Here is a 19,876-nt window from a genome sequence, read left to right on the forward strand (position 1 = left end):
GGCGGTGTCACCGCGTTCACGGTCCCCCCCCTCGGGCGGGGTGGGGGCGGGGCGGTGACACCGCGTTCACGGTCCCCCCTCGGGCGGGGTGGGGGCGGGGCGGTGACACCGCGTTCACGGTCCCCCCCTCGGGCGGGGTGGGGGCGGGGCGGTGTCACCGCGTTCACGGTCCCCCCCTCGGGCGGGGTGGGGGCGGGGCGGTGTCACCGCGTTCACGGTCCCCCCCTCGGGCGGGGTGGGGGTGGGGGCGGGGCGGTGTCACCGCGTTCACGGTCCCCCCCTCGGGCGGGGTGGGGGTGGGGGCGGGGGCGGGGCGGTGTCACCGCGTTCACGGTCCCCCCCTCGGGCGGGGTGGGGGTGGGGGCGGGGCGGTGTCACCGCGTTCACGGTCCCCCCCCCCTCCTCCCGGCCGGGTCTCTCAGCCCGGAACCGCGGCGCCGGGGCTCCCCCTGTGCGGAAGTGCGCGGGGGCGGCCCTCGCTCGCGCAGCCCGCCGGTGCCGCGCTGAAACCCTTCCGGGCGGCCCCAGGCCGGGCCGTGGAGTGAGGCCGGGGGGCGCGGGCCGGGCCAGCCGCCAACGACTTTCTCCTCCCCTCCCCCCCCCGCGCCCCGCGCCGGGCCTAGCCGCGGCCTGAGGCCTCCGGGCCGGGGCAGCAGCAGCAGCGGCGGCGGCGGCGGGGCCCCTGGCCGCGGGGCGATGCGCTCCCCGGCCGCCCAGTGACCGCCCGCCCCGCCCCGCCCCGCCGGCCCCATGAGGGAGTACAAGGTGGTGGTGCTGGGCAGCGGCGGCGTGGGCAAGTCCGCCCTGACCGTGCAGTTCGTCACGGGCACCTTCATCGAGAAGTACGACCCCACCATCGAGGACTTCTACCGCAAGGAGATCGAGGTGGACTCGTCCCCCTCCGTGCTGGAGATCCTGGACACCGCCGGCACCGAGCAGTTCGCCTCCATGCGGGACCTCTACATCAAGAACGGCCAGGGCTTCATCCTGGTCTACAGCCTGGTCAACCAGCAGAGCTTCCAGGTAACCCCCCGGCCCGGGCCCCCGGGCCCCCGCCCCGGCCCCCGCCCGGGTCCCGAGTCCAGCGCGGGGCCCCGCGTGCTGCCCGCCCGCCGGGGCCGGGGCCGGGGGCCCCAGAAGGCGTGAACAGAACAAGTGGCCCGTCCCCTGTCGCCCAATCCCCCGCCTTGTATTTATTCATATCAAAAGCAGGTTAAGGGGGGGGGGGGTTGGTGACCTTTTTGCTGTCGGTAGAACCGAGGAAAACTGCCGAGCCCTCGCAGGAAGCTGCAATACTCGGGTTGCAAAACTATTCCCCTTGGACTCTGGTAAATAAAGCACTTGTCTTCAGTCATCTTTAAAAATAAATGTCTGTCCATCCCGAATTTGGGGTTAGATTTGACCCGTGGTGTGCTTTTAAACATTGCTCTTTGGAAAGCAATATTTTGCCGGTTACTCTCATAAGGGCGGGTAGGTTGGCCGTTTTCTGAACTGAACTTGCTACCTTATAACTTGTGAATCTTGCTAATAAACCCTGATCCTTTTTTCCCTCTCTATATAACAAGCTGCCATCGAGTGTAAGCGTGATGCTGGCACTGTGTGGGTGGTGTGTTCATGGGAAGGACAGGTCACATGTGAAAACGAAATTCAACCCACAAACTTGCATTGCAAAAACTGACAAGAAGCAAAAAAGTCCCTCAACCTGTAACTGGCCTAAACTGCCTCTGGTAATAAGCAGCTTGTATCTGTGGGAAATGACTGGACTTGGCAACAGGGATTTGGAACTTGTTTGTTGGCTTGAATTAGGTTGCTTGTGCTGGGTGTAGTCCAGCTGCTTGGCAAAACCTTTTACACCCCCACTAAGGCAGAGTGTTTCAGTTGAAGGCTGAACATTATCTTAGATGAGGGTACCTACCTAGATAAATTGTATCCAAGTTAGAGATTTTTTTCCCTTGCAAAGGAACTACAATCCTCATGCTGGGGTGTTTCTCTCCTGCCTATGATCAGCTCTCATCTAGGAGTTGGGAGGTTTTCCCTCAAGAATTGAGGCATGTACTTAAGAAAAAAAATCTAAGAGTGGATTAATATATGCTACTTCAGTTGCTTGGTTTTCATTCTTTTTTAGCACATTTAATCAGAACAGTGTGGATGTAAATCTCTCTGTGAAGTTCCATTACCAGTGGCAGCTTCAAGCACTTAATTGTGTCTCTCCTACAACCCTGCAAGAAATTGTAAACCTTTATTTATTGTAACAAATTAAAATCTTAAATCTGAGGTGGTGGAGGAAGTGGATCTAAACTTTCAAGAGTATGGTATATAAACGTCTCTTCCTTTTTCACTTTTGGGAAGACTACAGGATTATTGGGTTTCACAGAATATTAAAACGTGTCTTTATTGTATCTAAATTTGTCATTTAGGCATAACCAAGTGTGTTCACAGTGAACACTTTTAAGCATGCCGCTAATATGCGGGAGAGGATAGTGAGTTAAAAATTTAATTAACTTTCATAGGCAGTAGGCTGGCCACAAGTTTCCCATCTGTGTAAGTGATCACTTAACGTAGATGCGTAATGTAGACTTCAGTTTCGGTCATGAGTTTAAAGGCGAACTTCTCTTTTTGTAGAAAATCCTGCTGAGGACCAGAAAATTAGTTCAGTTCCAAACTTTAAGTTAATTTATACAAAATCTGCCTTTATTTTAACTAGAGCTGGGCAAAAAAAATGGTCACCCAGCCTATGAAAATGTTTGAGTTTTCAGTTTTTCTGGTTCTTCATCAGAATGTAACTGAGACCTTTTGAAACTCTGCACAGAAAATTACCCCTATGCTAGGGAGTTCACCTGGGATGGTGATTGCCATAACCACCAGGCTATTCTCAGTGTGGCTGGAAATTCTTTCCTAGACCTAAGAAACCTTCTCAACAAGTTCTGGTTTTGACAAATCAGCATTTTCCAATGGAAAACTGTTTTGTCAATTCCTGACCAGCTCCAATCCTAACCAAAAGGTTTTCTGAGAAATGAGAGGTAATTTTACATTGCAGCAGTGCATTTTCTAAACACACAGGAAGTGCCATGTGCCCTGAAGAATGTGCATTACAGATGGAGGATAAATTTCTGAATTTTAGACACACCCTAGTCTAAATCCAAGGTATCCATTTAGGAATTTTTCATAAGCTGTTATGTTTGTTTTCAGTTAGACATAAGATCTATGGGCTTGTTAAAACACTTGTTTTTGCAGTGAGCTATTTCCTAGAACCAGTGTTAACTTTTACAGCAATCATTTGTGATTACTATTTTAAAATATGATTAGTACTAAAAGTGTATTAACCAGTTGGATTGTTTAATCAGGACATCAAGCCAATGAGGGACCAGATTGTCCGAGTGAAGAGATATGAAAAAGTTCCTCTAATCCTAGTGGGGAATAAAGTGGATCTGGAATCTGAGAGGGAGGTCTTATCTGCAGAAGGCAGAGCTTTGGCTCAGGAGTGGGGCTGTCCATTCATGGAAACGTCGGCCAAGAGTAAAACCATGGTGGATGAACTGTTTGCCGAGATCGTCAGACAAATGAACTATGCGTCCCTGCCTGAAAAACAAGATCAGTGTTGTACAACTTGCATCGTCCAGTGAGAAAAAATAAAGAAAAACCTCAATCATGGCCATACAGAGCAGGTGGGTTGAACGCTCATATTTAATTGAGGTGGTTAACTGTTGTGTTTAAATGAGGAGATTAAGCTGCCACAAGCACTGTAAAATTAGTTGGTCTAACCTTGAAATGTCTTGCAGCCTCTACTGAGAGAAAGTGTGTGGCCCCAACAGCACATGAGTACTTAATGTATTAGAAATAGGCACCTTTATGTGAAATAATCTCTGTATGTTACATCAGTATGCTTAACCAGGGGTTACTGCCTCTATCTGAAATATCCTGTGTATTAATACTAGTTAGGCACTTACAACATAAAAGGAGGCCTGAATTCCTGTGCACCAATTCACTGGATGAGGACTACCAATACTGCATTGGTGACATCTTTATCTCTAGTGACCTATGGTGATAGTTGCAGTGCGATTCTGACTTCATTAGGTGCAAATGACCTCTCAAAAGTCACCTGCAAATATCATTATCCAAATGAATTGCCGCTAGTCAAATAGACTTTAACTATGTGCTGAGTTCCCCACTAACCAGACCTATGGGGCACTCAATATATGAACTCTCACTCTCTTAACAAAGCTCCCACAATGTCCATCCCAGCTGCCCAACTCAGCTTTCCACTTTAACGGTATGTCTGTCACAGCTGCCAAGACTTCCTGCTTAAGCATTGGCTTATGGGAGTGCTCGTAATTTCCATTTTATTGCTGACTTCTGTAAGCTGGCTTCACTGGTGATGATTGCTGAGATGTCCTGTGAAAGTAGCAGCTGGCTGTCAATGTATGTTTCAGGACCTGAAAAAGAAATGGTGAGGTTAATTTAGTCTGGTTAGAGAAAACATTCAGAATTCATTAATTTGGTCAACTCCATGTACAGGCCACTCCAGCACACCTCTCTTTTGTACAAATATTCTTTTCTAATAAAGAACGGGGAGATACAGTAATGTTGGTTTCCAAATAAATGGCTCTGAAGTCAGGTGGTTGTAATAGTTTGTCATTTTTATTTTCAAAAACAGTTGAATTGTAGTTGAAAGTAATGACAGTATTTTAAATTTAAGAATATATGTGGGAGTCTTGCATTCCAGCTGAACAAAACTGAAAAGATGGAATTGTGTGGAGGGGTTTCTCCTTGCTGGCTGGCTGGCTGCCACCTCAGAAGTGGCTGCATTTCAGCAGTCAGAACATCACACTTGATTTGTCGTCACTGGGATTGTGCATTCTTCAGTCTGTCAGTGCACTTCCTCATAGCCCCAGGAGAGAGAATTCCAGTCTGCAGGGCTGCCTATTTCGAATGGAGGCAGAGTTCTGTCCTCTTTCAGAGCTCTGCTTGTCTGTGGAAGCAGAAGTGCTTGAAACTCCTCCCTCCTCCCAGTGACTCTGTGCACATGTGTGGTTGGAAGAGTGCAGTGAGTTCAATAGGGCCTTTACCTTTCTGCTTCTCCCCACCCCCTTCCTTCCATTCCCCCCTCTGCAGGGGTAAAAGCTCTCTTGCAAGACTATGGTTGGCCTTCAGTGACCACAGTTCAGTCTCCCTTTCTAGCACTGCTGCCCGTATATATAGAGGCAGATAATAGTATTATAAGGAGTACCTCTGCTTTCCTCATGGCAGCTGTAACTCAGCAACCTTGTAGGGAAGGGGTGAGGACATAATCCCTGTGAAAGTTGTCTTAGCCAAAGACTCTCTTTTGTAGGAGAATGACAGGTGGGGAAGAATAGGATAATATTGTACTTGAAGTTGTGGGTTGTCTGACCACCTCAACGTCAAGAGTATGGGCACAGGGAGCTCTCCATTAATATCCATTACATGTATAAAGCACGGTGTGAGTGTGAAATGTCATGTCTGTCTTAAATACCTATATGGCCCCCACTAATTAGTATCACGATCTTTAATGTACTTCTATCCTCACAACACTCCTGTGAGGTGGGGAAGCTTCACTGTCCCCGTTTCGCAGATGAGCAGCTGAGGCACAGAGAGACTGACTTGCTCACAGTTACATGGGAAGTGTGGTGGAGCAGAAAATTGAACCCAGGTGCCAGGTTAGTACCCTGAGCACTGGGCTGATGGAGCAGAACTGCTCTGAATAGAGAAACTACAGATTGCTGCCTTTGATTTTGACTCAAAATGCTGCTGGGTTAGTCTCACTTTGAGTAAAACAAAGCCAGATGGTTCAGCTAGTCTTGTGACTACTTCCCATATGAGTTCCAGGCAATTAACCCTCAGATATAGTGGCCAGTAGGACGTTATTGGCTTTACCTTGCATGTTGAAGCTACATGCATTTCTGACTTGCCACACCAGAACATGCCAGTGGCCCGTCTAGGCCAGCACAGATGCTTTAGGGGATTGTTCATGAAACTTCATAGTGGATGCTTAGAGAATCTTCCTAATCTCATCAATCAGTTGTTGGCTTGTGTCCTAAAACATCAGGATCTCTTGTTTAAAAAAAAAACCCCCACAGAACTGTAGCTAATGAGAACATCCACAGTCTTTAGTATATAAATGTCTTCCTTTGAATCCTGCTAAGTTCTTGGCCTTGATACCTAGAGGCAGTGAATTCTGCTGGCTAATCTTGCTCCATTTCATATCTCTAAACATTCCGATGAAGTGAGCTGTAGCTCACAAAAGCTTATGCTCAAATAAATATATTAGTCTCTAAGGTGCCACAAGTCCTCCTTTTCTTTTTGCGAATACAGACTAACACGGCTGCTACTCTGAAACCCAATGTTCAGTCTCTCTCCTCTTAATTCTTTGTATCCTCCATTTCCAGATCCCTTCTAAATTCTGGCATCTCTCTCTCCTGAGGTAGGGCGACCAGATCTAAACACCATATTGAAGGTGAATCTGTACCGTTGACTTAAATAATGCCATTATAATATTTTCTATTGCAGGAGTTCCCATGCTTTTTTCAGTCTGAACCACCTCTCCTCTTGATTTTGCCTCAGTTTGCAATTACAACATTTCTCAAGAAGCTATTGGTATTCGTTGTAAGGGGGCAGGTGATAATTGTCCCACACAGCAATCTCTCCAGCTCTGGGAAAGCAAAGTTCTCTTCTTTCCCTATTCTCCCATTGTCTCTTTAATATCCATAGACTCTTCATGTCCCATCCAATCCTCCCTTTGCTCTGGGGCCTTCTTTCCCCTCACCTCCCATCTCCATTCACGGGCTCTTCTTAGGCTCTATGATCTCACCTGTTGCTCAAGCTCTTGCCTCCTTTCTGCATCCCTGGCTCCCACCACCTGGCCCTTGTCTCCTAGTTCCTGTGGTCCAGTATCTCCTTGGCCTAATGACAAGCTTGGATACCAAATTTCCATCCAGTATATTGTAATGGAGGATGGCAGCTGACAGCTTCCTCTGTCAGTTGTCTCTTATCCTAAGGATAATTGCTTTTGGATCTTAGGTGGGCAGAAGCAGGTGGTAGCTACTCTTATAAAACTGCAACCTTTAGTGGCAGCTTCTTTCTTCTGGCACAGGGGTGTGGATCACAGCTTGGGAACCACTGTTTTACTCTATTCTGTGTCCCAGCATCTTGTTTCTTTTTTTGTTGCTCTTTACTGCATACTGAGCTGGTCAGTGACACCCACCTCTCTTTCCAGAACAACTAGTCAGTTTAGAACCCAGCAGTATGTGTGATTCGTTCAGATGATTCCTTCTAGTATGCACTACCTTGCATTAGTCGACACTGAATCTCATCTCTCCTGCTGTCTGCTCACCTGTTCAGGCTTTTCTGGTGAGCACATCACCATGGACCTCGCTCTGTTAGTTCCCTCTGAAGTTGAAAGTCTTTAGTCTTGACTAAACTAAAATGTCGCTTCAAATTGTTGTTCCTCTCCCTCTTCCTGGTGTGGATTCTCTGGGTACCCCTCTGTCGGTCTTTTATCATGATGAAAATCGATCACTTATCCATATTACTTGTTTTCTGCCTTAGTCAGTTTCTAATAAGCCATGACAGAATTTACTTCACTCTGTGACTTCTTGGTTTTCTTAGTACCCTCTAGTGAGAAATGTTGTCTAAGTCCAAATTATCTGCTGTTCTTCAAACGTCAGCAAAGTAATAGATAATTCTAGTAAAAAGGAGAACCAGGACTTCCTTCACAGAAGCCTTTCTGATTTGTCCTTTCAGATCATGTTCTTCCCAGATACTTCCTTGAATTATTGTTTCAACCAATGCATATGGCACTGAAGGTGACATTTATTGGTCTCCAGTTTCCTAATATTCCATTGCACCCAGCCTTAGGAAGAAGTGGTCCTGTGTTTGCTATCTTTTGCACCCCTCCCTCTAATTTAGGAGTAGATTTTAATGAAATTCCTTCACGCGTTTTTTTAGATGAATATCTAGTTTTGACGTGTTGCCACTTATTTTATCAGCTTGTAGCTCTTGCTCTTTTGATTCCTCAGTCTGACGGTCCATCTTTTCTCTGAAACGTCCTCCAAATATGTAACAAATTTATTCCACTACCAAAGATACTGAATGTTATCTGCATAAACCTGCGTATATTCTGAATTTGCACAGTACTTTATGGTGAGTGATCTCAGCAGTATTCTTGATCAGTCATCTGCCCCTCCTCATGCCTGGATAACGTGACGCTAATAGGAGCTATGTGCGTATCTAGGTGTGAGGGGGAAAACATCTCATTGGAGTTTAAATTTGCAAGTGTACGCTTTTGTTCTACTCTAGAAAAGTAGCTCTCTGGCCTATGTAGCTTTGTAAAACTGTGAGACTCACCCAGTCTGCCTTTCCCATGCAGATCTTAGAAAATATTAATGGTTATACTTGCTCATTAAATTCCTGTCCAAGTCCCTGCCTGGCATTTTATAAACACTGTCTCAGGGCTGATTATTCACTCTGGAGCCCTGTCTGCGCTAGAGCCACTTTCTAAAAATGTGCCACTCGGGCCATCGCCAGTTCACCAGCGTCAGGAGCCCTGTTGTAAATGGTGTGTTACTGGCATTCTTAATGTGTCCTGTACTCCGGCTCGGAGCAGGTCTAACAGACCCCCTACTAGCAGTCAGCTGGCTGCTGTCAGCCCTTTTATCAGTAGGGTTCTCAGCATTGCTAAAAGTGATAGAGCGGCACCATTGTTAGCAAAAGTAGGGAAACATCTAGAAAACTTCTCTAATGAAGATGGGGTCTGGGTGTTCAGCACTTGTCTGATAAATCAAGCTTTCACTTTTTTTAGTCTCTGGGGCCAAAAGAGCTCTGTTCTGAATGTTAGTCGCTTATGTTTTCTTGCAACCTGAGCTGTGAAAGCTTTGAGCAGAGCTGCTAGTTGTCCAGTATCACTTACCCATTATAGAACTCAATCTGATGTGATCTGTGATGTGTTTTCTTATTTTACAACTGTCAATTGAATTGATAAAGAGGAAACTTGAAAGGTCATGACACCCTATAGAGAAACATAATTCAAAACAGGAAACATTTTTCCATGTTGAAAATTTCCGAAAAACTTCAAACAGTGTTTTCCTGTTGTGTTTATATGATAAATTATGCTCCTACATGTTTCCTAGATCCTTTCAAAGGAAGGCTCAGTCTCTGTAACTGACTGTATTTTAAAGACCTTTTTTCTGATACTCAGAAATAGAATTCTTGAATCGTAGGACTGGAAGGGACTTCGAGAGGTCATCTAGTCCTGTCCCCTGCACTCACAGCAGGACTAAGTATTGTCTAGACCATCCCTGACAGGTGTTTGTCTAAACTACAAGTCATCAAGGGTGCAAAGACATAGCAGTTAGGTGTTGGGTATTATGGAATTGGTAGCTGCATCTCTTGCATTGACAGAATTATTAAACTTGTTTGTACACGTGACTCAGAATAGCTACACATACAATCCTGCCTACCAAGAAACAGCCTAATCTTTGATGGTTTAAGAGGTTTTTTTTAGTATTGATCAGAGAGTCCTATTATTGAAAATCAGATTGGTTCAACTTCCTGGTTTATGGAAAATCTAACATCACCATCCGTGTTATGATACTGTAAGGCCCTTTCTACTGGGGAAATGAACAAGCTGGTGTTTTCTATCTGGCAGTGTGTACTCCTGGGGGAATTCTGCTCCAAAAAATTCTGTGCACAATATTTCAAAATTCTGCATATTCTATTTTGTCAAAGTAACACAATGTAATCATGTCAGTTTCAATTGTTTTGGTAGTTTATTTCAAAATAGCTGTCAGCAAGTGTATCTAAAAAATACAGACTAAAAATAATTATGGAATTTTTTTTTTTGACCAATAGATTCTTTACTAGGCATATTAATACAGAACGTTGAGTAATTCATTTAAACTACTATACAGAAACGTATTTCCCGCACCCCTCAGAAGCAGTGCAAAGGCTTGCGGGGAGTCAGGAGTAACAGAGGAGCTGAGGGAGAGGGAAGGAGCCTTGGAGTGATCCTGGAGGATTGTTGGGTGTGGGTGGGAGAAGTATGGAACAGTTTCTTTTGGGGAGGAGGAGGGATTGTTAGGAAGGTGGGGAGCCTCTCCCATTCAGTCAGGCACCTCTGCCCCTGTGACCCTGGAGCCTCCCCCCCATTCAGCTCTTGGCTCAATGCTGTCACCCCACTAGCTCCTGAGCCCATGCCCCACTCTGTCCTCCCACCACCACTTCTTCTGAACCCTGGTCTGTGACCACCCCCACCCCCCAGCAGCCCCGTGTGCCCCACTCTGCCTCCCAACCTGGCTTCACATGCCGGCGGCTGTGATGAACACAGTTGGCTGGGCAAAAGGTGGCCCTGTAACGCTTCCTGGGCAAAATGTGTTTTCTACGGGGGCGAAAAAATTCTGCACCGGACATGAATTTTGCATGTGTGCCGTGGCACAGAATTTCCCCAGCAGTAAGTGTTTACCTAGAACACAACTGCTTCATATTTTCTTGGCATGTTTTGGGTTGAATCCAGTGTATGTCACCAATATAGAGAATAATTCAAATTCTTCAGTTATCCCTTTACCGCTTCATAAGGTGCTACAGAAGTGCACAGTATAGAAACCTAGGTAACGCCTGCTAGCCTGCCTTCCATTATCAACAGCGCTCATTTGGTGAAAAAGGAATTCCTGGTTTTTTTTTTTTTTTCAAAGCTTCTGTGGAAAAATTGGTCCTTTTGGTCAAAATATTACAAAATTTCCACCAGCTTTTCGTTAACATGTTTACTAAAGCTAACTTGATTTAAACGTGTAAATCTGAATATGGCCTTTATTCACTCCTTTTTTTTGGTCTAAATTGCAGATAAAACTCAGAGGAAACTTGCACAGATGCTGCTTTGGAGAACTCTTTCAGCCCAGGTTGCAGAGCTGAGCCTTGGTAAACCTGTCTCTATTACAGCACATTGCCATACATCTAAGTGCATAAGGTCAGTGGCCTTCAAGATCCACAGACCTTAAACAGGAATGCTTAGCATGTTTACCATAAGTTAAAATCTGTTCTTTATCTTCCTTTTCTAGCTTTCTAAGTTCATATTAATGGCTAATATGCAAGAATTCATTTTTAATATTTTAATTGATTTCTTTAATCAATTTCTGAACTTGTATTTATTAAATACTTAAACTCAGTATTACCTACTCAATGCCTTTTTAAAAAGAGTTAATGGAGAATAAATTGAGCCTTAAACAAGTGGTTACTTCTGTATATTACCTCGCATCAGTGCTTAATTCTATTTGCAAAGTTTTCTCCTACAATGTAGTTGGTCAATACTTTGAGACTTTTATGTTTACGTGTGACAGTGTCATGAAAAGATACTGAAGACACCTCTTATGCTGTATGGATGTAATATCCCTTTTCTCAGTCATATGGAGTTTGTGATCGTGTATTTGTAATAGGGATTATTTGAAATGGGCTATCAAGCATCCAGCTAATGTGTTCTTACTTCACAATGCTGTGGGTTTTCAGACTTTTTATTAATGGTAATTGCAGTGTTGAAATGAAGTAGTATGTTTTTCCATTCTGTTAAGTTTCTAAATTTGCTAGTTTCTGATCTGCTTCAGTATGCTTTTGAAAAGGGATAATGTATCCTCCAAACTGGGTTGTATGCCTAACCAGAATTAGCTCAAGTTTACCCAGCACATTAAGTGACATCTAGTGGACCTCTGCACTTGTAAATCTAATGCAAATAAAATGATCTGACATTTTATAATTCCTAATTGTCTTTCTGAATAATATTTTAAAGCAATATTTGTTAACGTTTTTCTTGCACTGTCACAAATAGCTTTTTAGTTGTTTTTTTGCCCCCCCATAAACAAGTTAGCGTTAGAGACAACGTTGGTGTAACAAGGGGAAAAGCACCAGGTTTCAGTGATACTAACTGCAAGTGTGCTTTAAACAGCCATTGCCTTCCATGTTGTTTACCTGATCAACATTTTGTCTGAATACTTGAAAATTTTAACAATAACACAGGTATTAAAGCAGAATGAAAATGTATAAAGAGCAGATGAAATCCTTGTTCAGTTTTATTAACAATTATTGCATACATGAGAGCTTTTTCTAGCGGTGGTTTAAAATGTGTAATTTGTTTTGCAGAAGTTTAATAACTGCAGCTCACCTACTGCACCAAAGTTCTAGGTTTTTAGGAGCCCAGCTTTAGTCATTTGAACACGCTTCTGATAAATATAAGTATACATTTTCCCTGTATTAGCTAAATAACTTTGACAAGGAAAGCTCCAGTAAAAGCAGTGACGGATATGCGAGGTGAAGCAATTTAAAATTCACTAAATGATGATGGCATTCAAACAAAACTGCAAATGAAGTCACCAGTATAGTATCTCCACTTTCATGCAGTTTATTGGGTTAATAGAACACAGGATCTTAAGATTTACAGTATTTAGCAGAAATTAAGATTTTATTGACTATGTTCTTAGTGTTGAATTTTAATTTCAATGAGAATAAATTCTCTAAGGTTTCTGCTTGGATATCAGAACACCTAACTTTGCTGTGTGGTTACTTAAAACACTTTTCCCTGTTTGTTCAAACTTTTATAAACAGGCCGAGGCTAATATTTAGGTTTGCACTTTAATACCAGAATTAAACCAAACCCTGTATTCAAAGTAGATTTAAGTGGTGATTGTTGGTCTTTTAGTAGATATACCAAGTAATAGGAAATAAACATAAATAGTTACAATCTTAGTTTTCCATTGTCTAAGGGGAGAAAAGTTGGGTTGATATCAGTTGGTGGTTCTTTCCTATGGGTAGTTTATAAACAAAAGTATTCATTTCATTGACCTCAGCAAAAAAAACTTGAATTGAACTAGCTTAGAGTGGTAAGGATGAGAAAATGAGATAAAGATGGTTTCTTCAGCACACTTTGAAAAAAGGGACCAAAAGTTATTTTAGGCTTCCTCAATAGATTGCATGTGAAGTTGCTTATTAGAATAAGAAGCTAATAATAAATGCAATATATGTATTGTCTCTACTATGGCATCTGTTTAGGAGTTGTTCAAATCACTGCAGTAGGGCTCTACAAAGAAAATGTAACCTAACATCATATATCTAATGTACTGTATCTTTATCAGTGATAGGTGAAATCTGGAATAACAAGTGCAAAAATTGAACAATTACCTATAATGCTTTGTAAAAAGTTTTTCCGATAGATTTCATTCTTGTCATTTTGTAAGACAACCCTACGGTCCACCTGTTTGTAACTTTTTTAATAAAATAGATATCTGTATTACCAAACTGGGCTCACTGTTTGATTTTACAACTGGCTGTTCTGCAGGGCTGGATTAATGCAGAAGTGTTATTCTCATACTTGGGGTTCAAAATCTGTTCTTTTAGTGGTTTTAAAGTGTACTAATTATAGAGACTGCTCCAGCACCTTTGAATAGTCTGTCTATATCACTGACTGATGGGATGGCCTAAGGCAAGTGGCTTTGTCTTCCTATCTGCAAAATGTGGGTACATCGGCACCTTACAGGGGCCCAAGTAGATTGCTTGTCTGTAAGTGACTGAAGATGTAAAGCACTATGTATTCCTAGCGAGGAAGACTATTTTGGCTGACATAGAACTGGGTGGCAGGAACTGTGGACTCTATTCCTTGTCTTTCAGTGACTTACTATGATGTGGGGGGGGAGGGGGGAGAATATCACTTAAAGGGCCCCTGAAGGGCAGAAATCCTGTAAATGGGTATTACGCCATCCTCCCTCGCCCTTGGAAGAGATGGTGTGAGATTAAATGAATTGAAAGCAATTCAAGCTTCTCTGATTTAAAGCATTAAATTAAAGCAAACTTCTGGCGATGTACCATGTGTACACCTTAAGCAGAGCTCCCTTAGATAAGGAGCCTTACACAGTGTTTATCTTTCCTGATGCTTTGTTTAGTGGACCTGGCCAGGTGTCTGTCTTATCAGACTAAATCTAACTTGCTTTTTATGGCTCTCACACCCTGTGGGCTGTGTAAATATCTCAATGACTGCAAGTGGATTTGTCAAGGTTTTCAATCCATAGGGCCAATGGATGGCCGCTGCTGATGGTTACAAACTCTATAGTAGCATCACCTTAGCCATAGAATTACTGGAGCTCGTCCTCAGGAGCCGAGGGCGTCTTTACAATGTAGCCTCTCCACTCAGAAGCTTGGGTGATTCTCAAGAGGAGGTGGAAGAAGCCCAGCCTCCCCCATTTCACCCCAAAATACTGAGCACGCATCCCTGGTGAATAGAAGTCTTCTGGCTACTGAGCATCGTAGGACAACTGTTTGCAAGTAGCTAAAAGTTTTGTGATGGCGTTGCCTCTGATAACGTTACATCTGTTGCTTTAAATCCAACACAGCTTTTCATCTGAATACATTAAAGCTTTAGGAACCCACAAACGCTTAGCATAGTGGTGGCTTCAACCTCAGGGACTTCTGTAGGCCATTCAAAATCACCCGGGATCCTGACCCTTATCTGCCCTAGGTAATATTGTCCCATCACCCTGTACTGCTAGAATTTTGTGTGGATAAGACTACAGTACTGTCTACCCTACATCTCCCGCTGCTCCCTGTTAGTGAGAGGGGAGGGGGTGCTGCCCATTCCCTAGGGGGGAGCTGTAGTGAGAGAAATGGAGAGAATTCACATGAACCGTTCAGAACAATAAAGTCCCTTTATTGCATGGAGACCTGGCATAAACTGCACTGGAGAGAGAGCAAGTAGAGCCACTGGTACATTTCTTTACAATGGTGCTCTCAGATGTGTATCGGTGACTAGCTGTTAGAATTAAATTCACCTCCCCAGAGGTGCACATCTTGGCTAATCCAGACACACACATAGCGTGTGTGTCTCAGCAGTACCTTCGTGGACAAGGGGAACAAAAATGGGCTATTCTGAAATGTAACAAATCAGTGTGTCTTATGCTACAGCTGAATTTGTTACAGGGAAGAAGTATGTCACTTTGTAGGCAGTGATGTTTCTAGTTTCTTGTAACGCTTTCTGCAGTCTCTTCTGACTAACAAACAAGCAGCTTTTTTACTCTTGGTGGCTGCTTCCTGTCTTATCAGATCGAAACTCAGCATGAGTAGACTTGTGGATGACACCAAACAGGAGGGGTAGCAAATGGATTGAACCAAAGGGGCGAGGAGAGATGGGAGTAGGCAGGGCTGCAGGCCATCAGGGGAAGCTAGGTATTAGTAAGTATAAAGGCCAACACGCACCAAGGGTATTTCTTCACTCCAATCTGACTCTTCCTTGGGTGCTGCCATGAATAGCCCCCTCCCTCCACATAGATGCACAAAACTGTCTCACTGGCATTTGGTGGGGCTTTAAACCCAGGCTAGCTTGCTGGCTAGGGGTATAGGCCAGAGCTGGTAACCCACTCAGCTTGCAGCGAGGATGCAGGCTGAGCGCTGAGAGTCCTCCCATGCCTTCCCACAATTCTACTCTGTGCACAGTAGGGCAGACAAGTTCTCTCACAATTCACTGGGAAAGCACCAGAGTGGCTTAGTTTACAGCAGTACAAAGAACCACAGGATATGTTCCCAGACGTCCTAGCGATGCGTGAGTGAGTGCAGCTCCCACGAGCTGAGGGCACAGGAAGTTGGGCAGGGCTTGTCAGTGTGGCTGCGAACACCACAGTGACATAGCTCAGAAGGAAGTTGACAAAAGATCGTAAATGGGTGATGTGTAACTCACCAGCGACAGCTGTGTTTAAAACAAGTGTGCTCTTACCTCTTCCCTACTAGTTTTTAAGGTAGCTAAACTTTAAAGCCCTAACTAAACAAAGTAGTGTACAGGGTCTCTCATACAGATTGGATAAAATGATAGCTGTGGTTTAAAACGTTGAGGGCTCTTATTGATTTATTCATGGTCACGTTACCACTGCTCAAAAGCCAGAATTGCCATTGTAGACTTTCTATTCAGCACTAGCAGAAGAGTGGCTCACACAAGCTTAATGGCAGGAGTCTCCTGTAGGAGGAGACTTGACTATTGCTGTACCAAAGCCCCGATTGTGGAATTCGCTCCCAGTGCTGAAGCAGAGCCTGACTGAAGTGAGGGGAGCTCTGTAGCACAGATAGCTCCCCACGCAGGATGGGGCCTTTGTGGCGATCCCGAGTGCAGCACCCCTCGGCAAATACAGAAGTAACTATTAAAAACAGCCCCTGAAGGAATATAACAGTTACATGAGACGTGGAGAGCGGTGTGCTAAGTGTGAAGGAATCGGGTATAGATGTGCACCTTGGAAAACGAGGGGAATCTTTATGGCTTCCTTTGCTACTTTGATAAATACTGAAGGACTGGGACTTATTTCTGATAAGGGAAGATTTAATGTCAGAAGACAAATGTATCCAATGTAAAAGGGAGTTGGGAGAGAATTGATAGGTCAGCAAGGACTATCTGTGCTGAGTTTTGGGGGATTACTGAAACAGGGCTTGTCAGAAGCGGTTTTTTTCATGTATCTGTTATTGTGGAATTGTTGCTGATTCACGTCTTGGCTGCATCCCTTGTTCCTGTAGCTTTATATTTGCATTTGAGAGCCAAGCAGGCAATAAAGCAAGAAGTGGGCTGCTGGGGCTGTTCCATGAATGGAGCTAGGAAGGACAGCTAGCCCTTTATACTAACTGAGAGGAAACTCATTAGCAGCATCTTAAAAGGGTTGTGATCAGAAAAAAGTGTGTATTAAAAAAATGGCACCTTGCAGATAGGAGCCTGCTGTAGTGACAAAAGGGTGGGTGTCTCGTTCTTCACACCACACAAATAATGTAAAGAAACCACCTGGACACAGCCAGGTCCATATAAATGCGTATACCAAGCACAACCAAACAAGCCAGGCCTAGCTACATACACATTGCTGCTCTGGCTGATTTCTGGCAGCCTCTAACACAGAGAGTAAGTAGAATGAGCGCCCCTAGAGGGCTCACAATAGGCCTTCCTATCCTATTCCTATACACTGCACAAAAGTAAGTTCATACTGATTTATTTTTGAATTCCAGTTAGCACTGCCCTGCCCATGGAGCTGGGGGAGAGTTCCGACCTGCTCAGGATTGCAGAGGCAACATTCTGCCTGCAGTTCCAGCTTCAGCTCCATTGATGGCAGCACTGAGCTGGTAAAATCTTTACGGGGGGTGTTGGGGGTTGAGGATGCAGTTGCCAAAACGCCTCCATCCTGAGTTTCTTATGCTAGGTGGTGGCTAAGGGGAAGGGGAGGGGAAAAAAGGGTCTTTTTACATGAAAGTGGAGTCAATTTGGCATGAAGCCAAGGAGAGAGCGCTTTCACCCCCTATGGTGTTCTCCTTCAGCGTTCCATTTCAGAGCAGGACTTCGCTTCAAATTCCTTTATGAAGACGAAAGCTAGAGATGGCTCTGGGTTAATGGCGGAGAAGAAATGATAGTGTCTGACGATGTGCTGCAGAAACACAAAGCAATATTAATTTTCAGACTATTGTTGCTATTTATTGTCGCCTCTTGGGGGCGGGGCAGAATCTAGGTTAATTTAAAATACTTGTTAAGAGCAGTGACCATCGAAAATGGCACATACATTTTTCTATATCTCCCGTCAGTGTAGTATCGAAGGACAAGAAGAGCTGCTTCATCCAAGAGCCCGAATTAAATTTTGGAGCGTATCCTCTCAAACCTCCCAATTATTCATATCTTACTGCCCCCTCTGCCTAAAGAGGGAGAAAGCTCAGTGCTCCCTCTTTAGGCATGTGAGACTTTGATTACCTTGTACAAGGACCAATCTGAGGGCTGCACTGAGTTTCCTACCCCACAGAGAGACCAGTTTTCCTGTGGAACAGGATGTCGATCCGGGTTCTCTTTGCTCCAGCCCTTCACCCCAGAAGGAATGGCTTTGCCCAGGCCTTAGGTTTCCTTTGAGCTCTACACTGGGACTTGACAGAGTGACAGATGGCCTGAAATATGACAGACTTTTTCTCTTTAGCAAAACACTGTGGCCAGAGGGGTCTGATCCACCATACCACAGGCTTACAAAGCAGCAGGATTTCCTTGCCTCGCTGCCGTTGGGACTCACTCAACCAGAGCTGTTCATCCTGAGCCAAGGGGGAAGCCACATCTGTCATGAAAATGTGCAAGGCAGCTCCTTAGGAAGCTGTCCTTTCCTTTGGGGTTCCCTCCATTCACCAAGCACGACAGACTCGATGTGGTGGCTTCCTCAGAATCAGCCTTTGGCCTTAGGATCCATAATGCGGATGTTCAGAAAAGGTTTCCCTATCGCTTCCTTAATCCCCTTTCATTAAATGATCACTGCTGATTATAGTCCAGGCATCTCTGTTGCTGGCAGTGCATGGCTAGTAAAGGAGATATTGTTTTACCTGTAAATGGGATTTCTGAGATGCTGATAAAGAACTGTGGGCACCATCCCTGGTGTGCTTTGAAATCTGTATATGTTTCTAACAAGTGTCTGGCTTGTTTTTGCCTTGGGACAAAATAGTGGATGTTTCCATGCCTGATTCACAGTGGACCCTGGAGAGGAAATCAGTCCTACGTCTTTGACAAGTCAGTCTTCCTGCCAATTCCCATCAGACTGGAAAGCCTTCGTGTCCATATCGTCTCTGAGCCGCATTGTGGAGTTATCCAGATTACAGGTAGGTTCACAATGTGTCCGCTTTTATTTCTAGTTTAGGGAGATGTGAGTTCAGGACTGTTACCAGGAACCGTAAATACTCGAAACAAAACAAAGGGCGCTCTTACAAGAAACGTATTACTTGAGTTGCAGAACAGACTGGTTGCAACCACACCTCCATGGCTCAAAGTGGCTGGGTGCCAGGAGAAACCCACATGTTTGGGAGCATCAAAGCTCCTTTGACCGGACATGGATGAGGAGCTATTTTCTTGTTTTGCTCAATATCTCAACTGGTCTGTTTGAGTGAAATATACACTAGCTTCAGTTCTTCCCTTTTTGCAGTTTTCCTTTGGTAGGTGCAGCACTACCAGGCACTCCATTGGTGGGAAATCACTTTGGATAATAGCAGGAGCCCATGCTATTATTTGGGACCTTGGAAGCAATTCCTATGACCTTCGTATTTGTTCGCAGCAAATGGCATTTATTCTGTGCTCAGTTATATGGCGAATATTAATCCTGGCCTCTCTTCGTCAATGTGCACAATCAGTTTCTGGTAAGTAGATAAAAGCAGACAATACTCAATGCATGCGAGATTGTATTATAACCGCACCTTGCAGTGTTCAGACCTACAAACTAAATCAGCCCCTCACTGATTGTTGAGCACAACTTCCACAAGATGGCGCCGTTTTAAAGCAAAAGTCTCATTTCCTCCTAGTGGTTTTGCTGGATGTGTTTTCTCGGAATGTTTCTTGTGTTCTGTACCCGACCATCAGTGTTTTGGGCAGCAAAGTTGCTTTACACTGGAAAAGCAAAAGCCTAATTCTAAGGCAGTTTAGAATAATTTTATGTTTTAGGATTGAGGTTGCATAGCGTGCTCTTCGGTATCCTATCCAGACCAGATCCACTGTGTAACATTTATAATAGGAATTATCTCCATCCTCTTCAAAAAGGTTTGATCTTCTGGCTATCAGCTCCTTAAGAGCCATGTACTGTCCTCTCTGTGTCAGCAATTCCAGCTGCTATCACTAGGCATCATGTGCAGGAGTCAAGGACGGTACGTGGCCCCAAAGGATTCCCTGACTTGTTACAACAGCCAAATTGTCATGAAAATTAAACAGCCAACGCACAAAATCCACTTCCCCCATCAGGATGGTGAGAATGAGATTTTACTTGGGTCTCAGAAACAAGTGACCCTGCTGAATTGAATTTCACACGCTGTGTTAGAGTCAAATGAGCGAGTGGAAAGGTCCATTCTGAATTGACTTGTCATTTGT

At 44.4% G+C, this 19,876-nt stretch overlaps 1 protein-coding gene across 1 annotated transcript; it reads left to right on the forward strand.

Moving 5' to 3' along the window:
• The first annotated feature begins 406 nt into the window (after nt 1-406).
• Nucleotides 407-13,290, forward strand: RAP2C (RAP2C, member of RAS oncogene family). The gene is made up of 3 exons (XM_073358516.2): nt 407-1,023; nt 3,345-3,665; nt 10,852-13,290. Exons 1-2 carry the CDS (start codon nt 751-753, stop codon nt 3,621-3,623), a joined length of 552 nt encoding a protein of 183 aa, XP_073214617.1. The 5' UTR covers nt 407-750; the 3' UTR covers nt 3,624-3,665; nt 10,852-13,290.
• The last annotated feature ends 6,586 nt before the right edge of the window (nt 13,291-19,876 follow it).

Source organism: Lepidochelys kempii, chromosome 9 (assembly GCF_965140285.1).
Source record: "Lepidochelys kempii isolate rLepKem1 chromosome 9, rLepKem1.hap1, whole genome shotgun sequence".
NCBI classification, from domain to species: domain Eukaryota; kingdom Metazoa; phylum Chordata; order Testudines; family Cheloniidae; genus Lepidochelys; species Lepidochelys kempii.

What these genes read in the sequence shown, in the direction of transcription:
- RAP2C (XM_073358516.2), top strand. Translation starts at nt 751, where the DNA reads ATGAGGGAGTACAAGGTGGTGGTGCTGGGCAGCGGCGGCGTGGGCAAG. An exon ending in TCAACCAGCAGAGCTTCCAG is followed by an intron (nt 1,024 to 3,344) that starts GTAACCCCCCGG and finishes TTGTTTAATCAG; the next exon opens with GACATCAAGCCAATGAGGGA.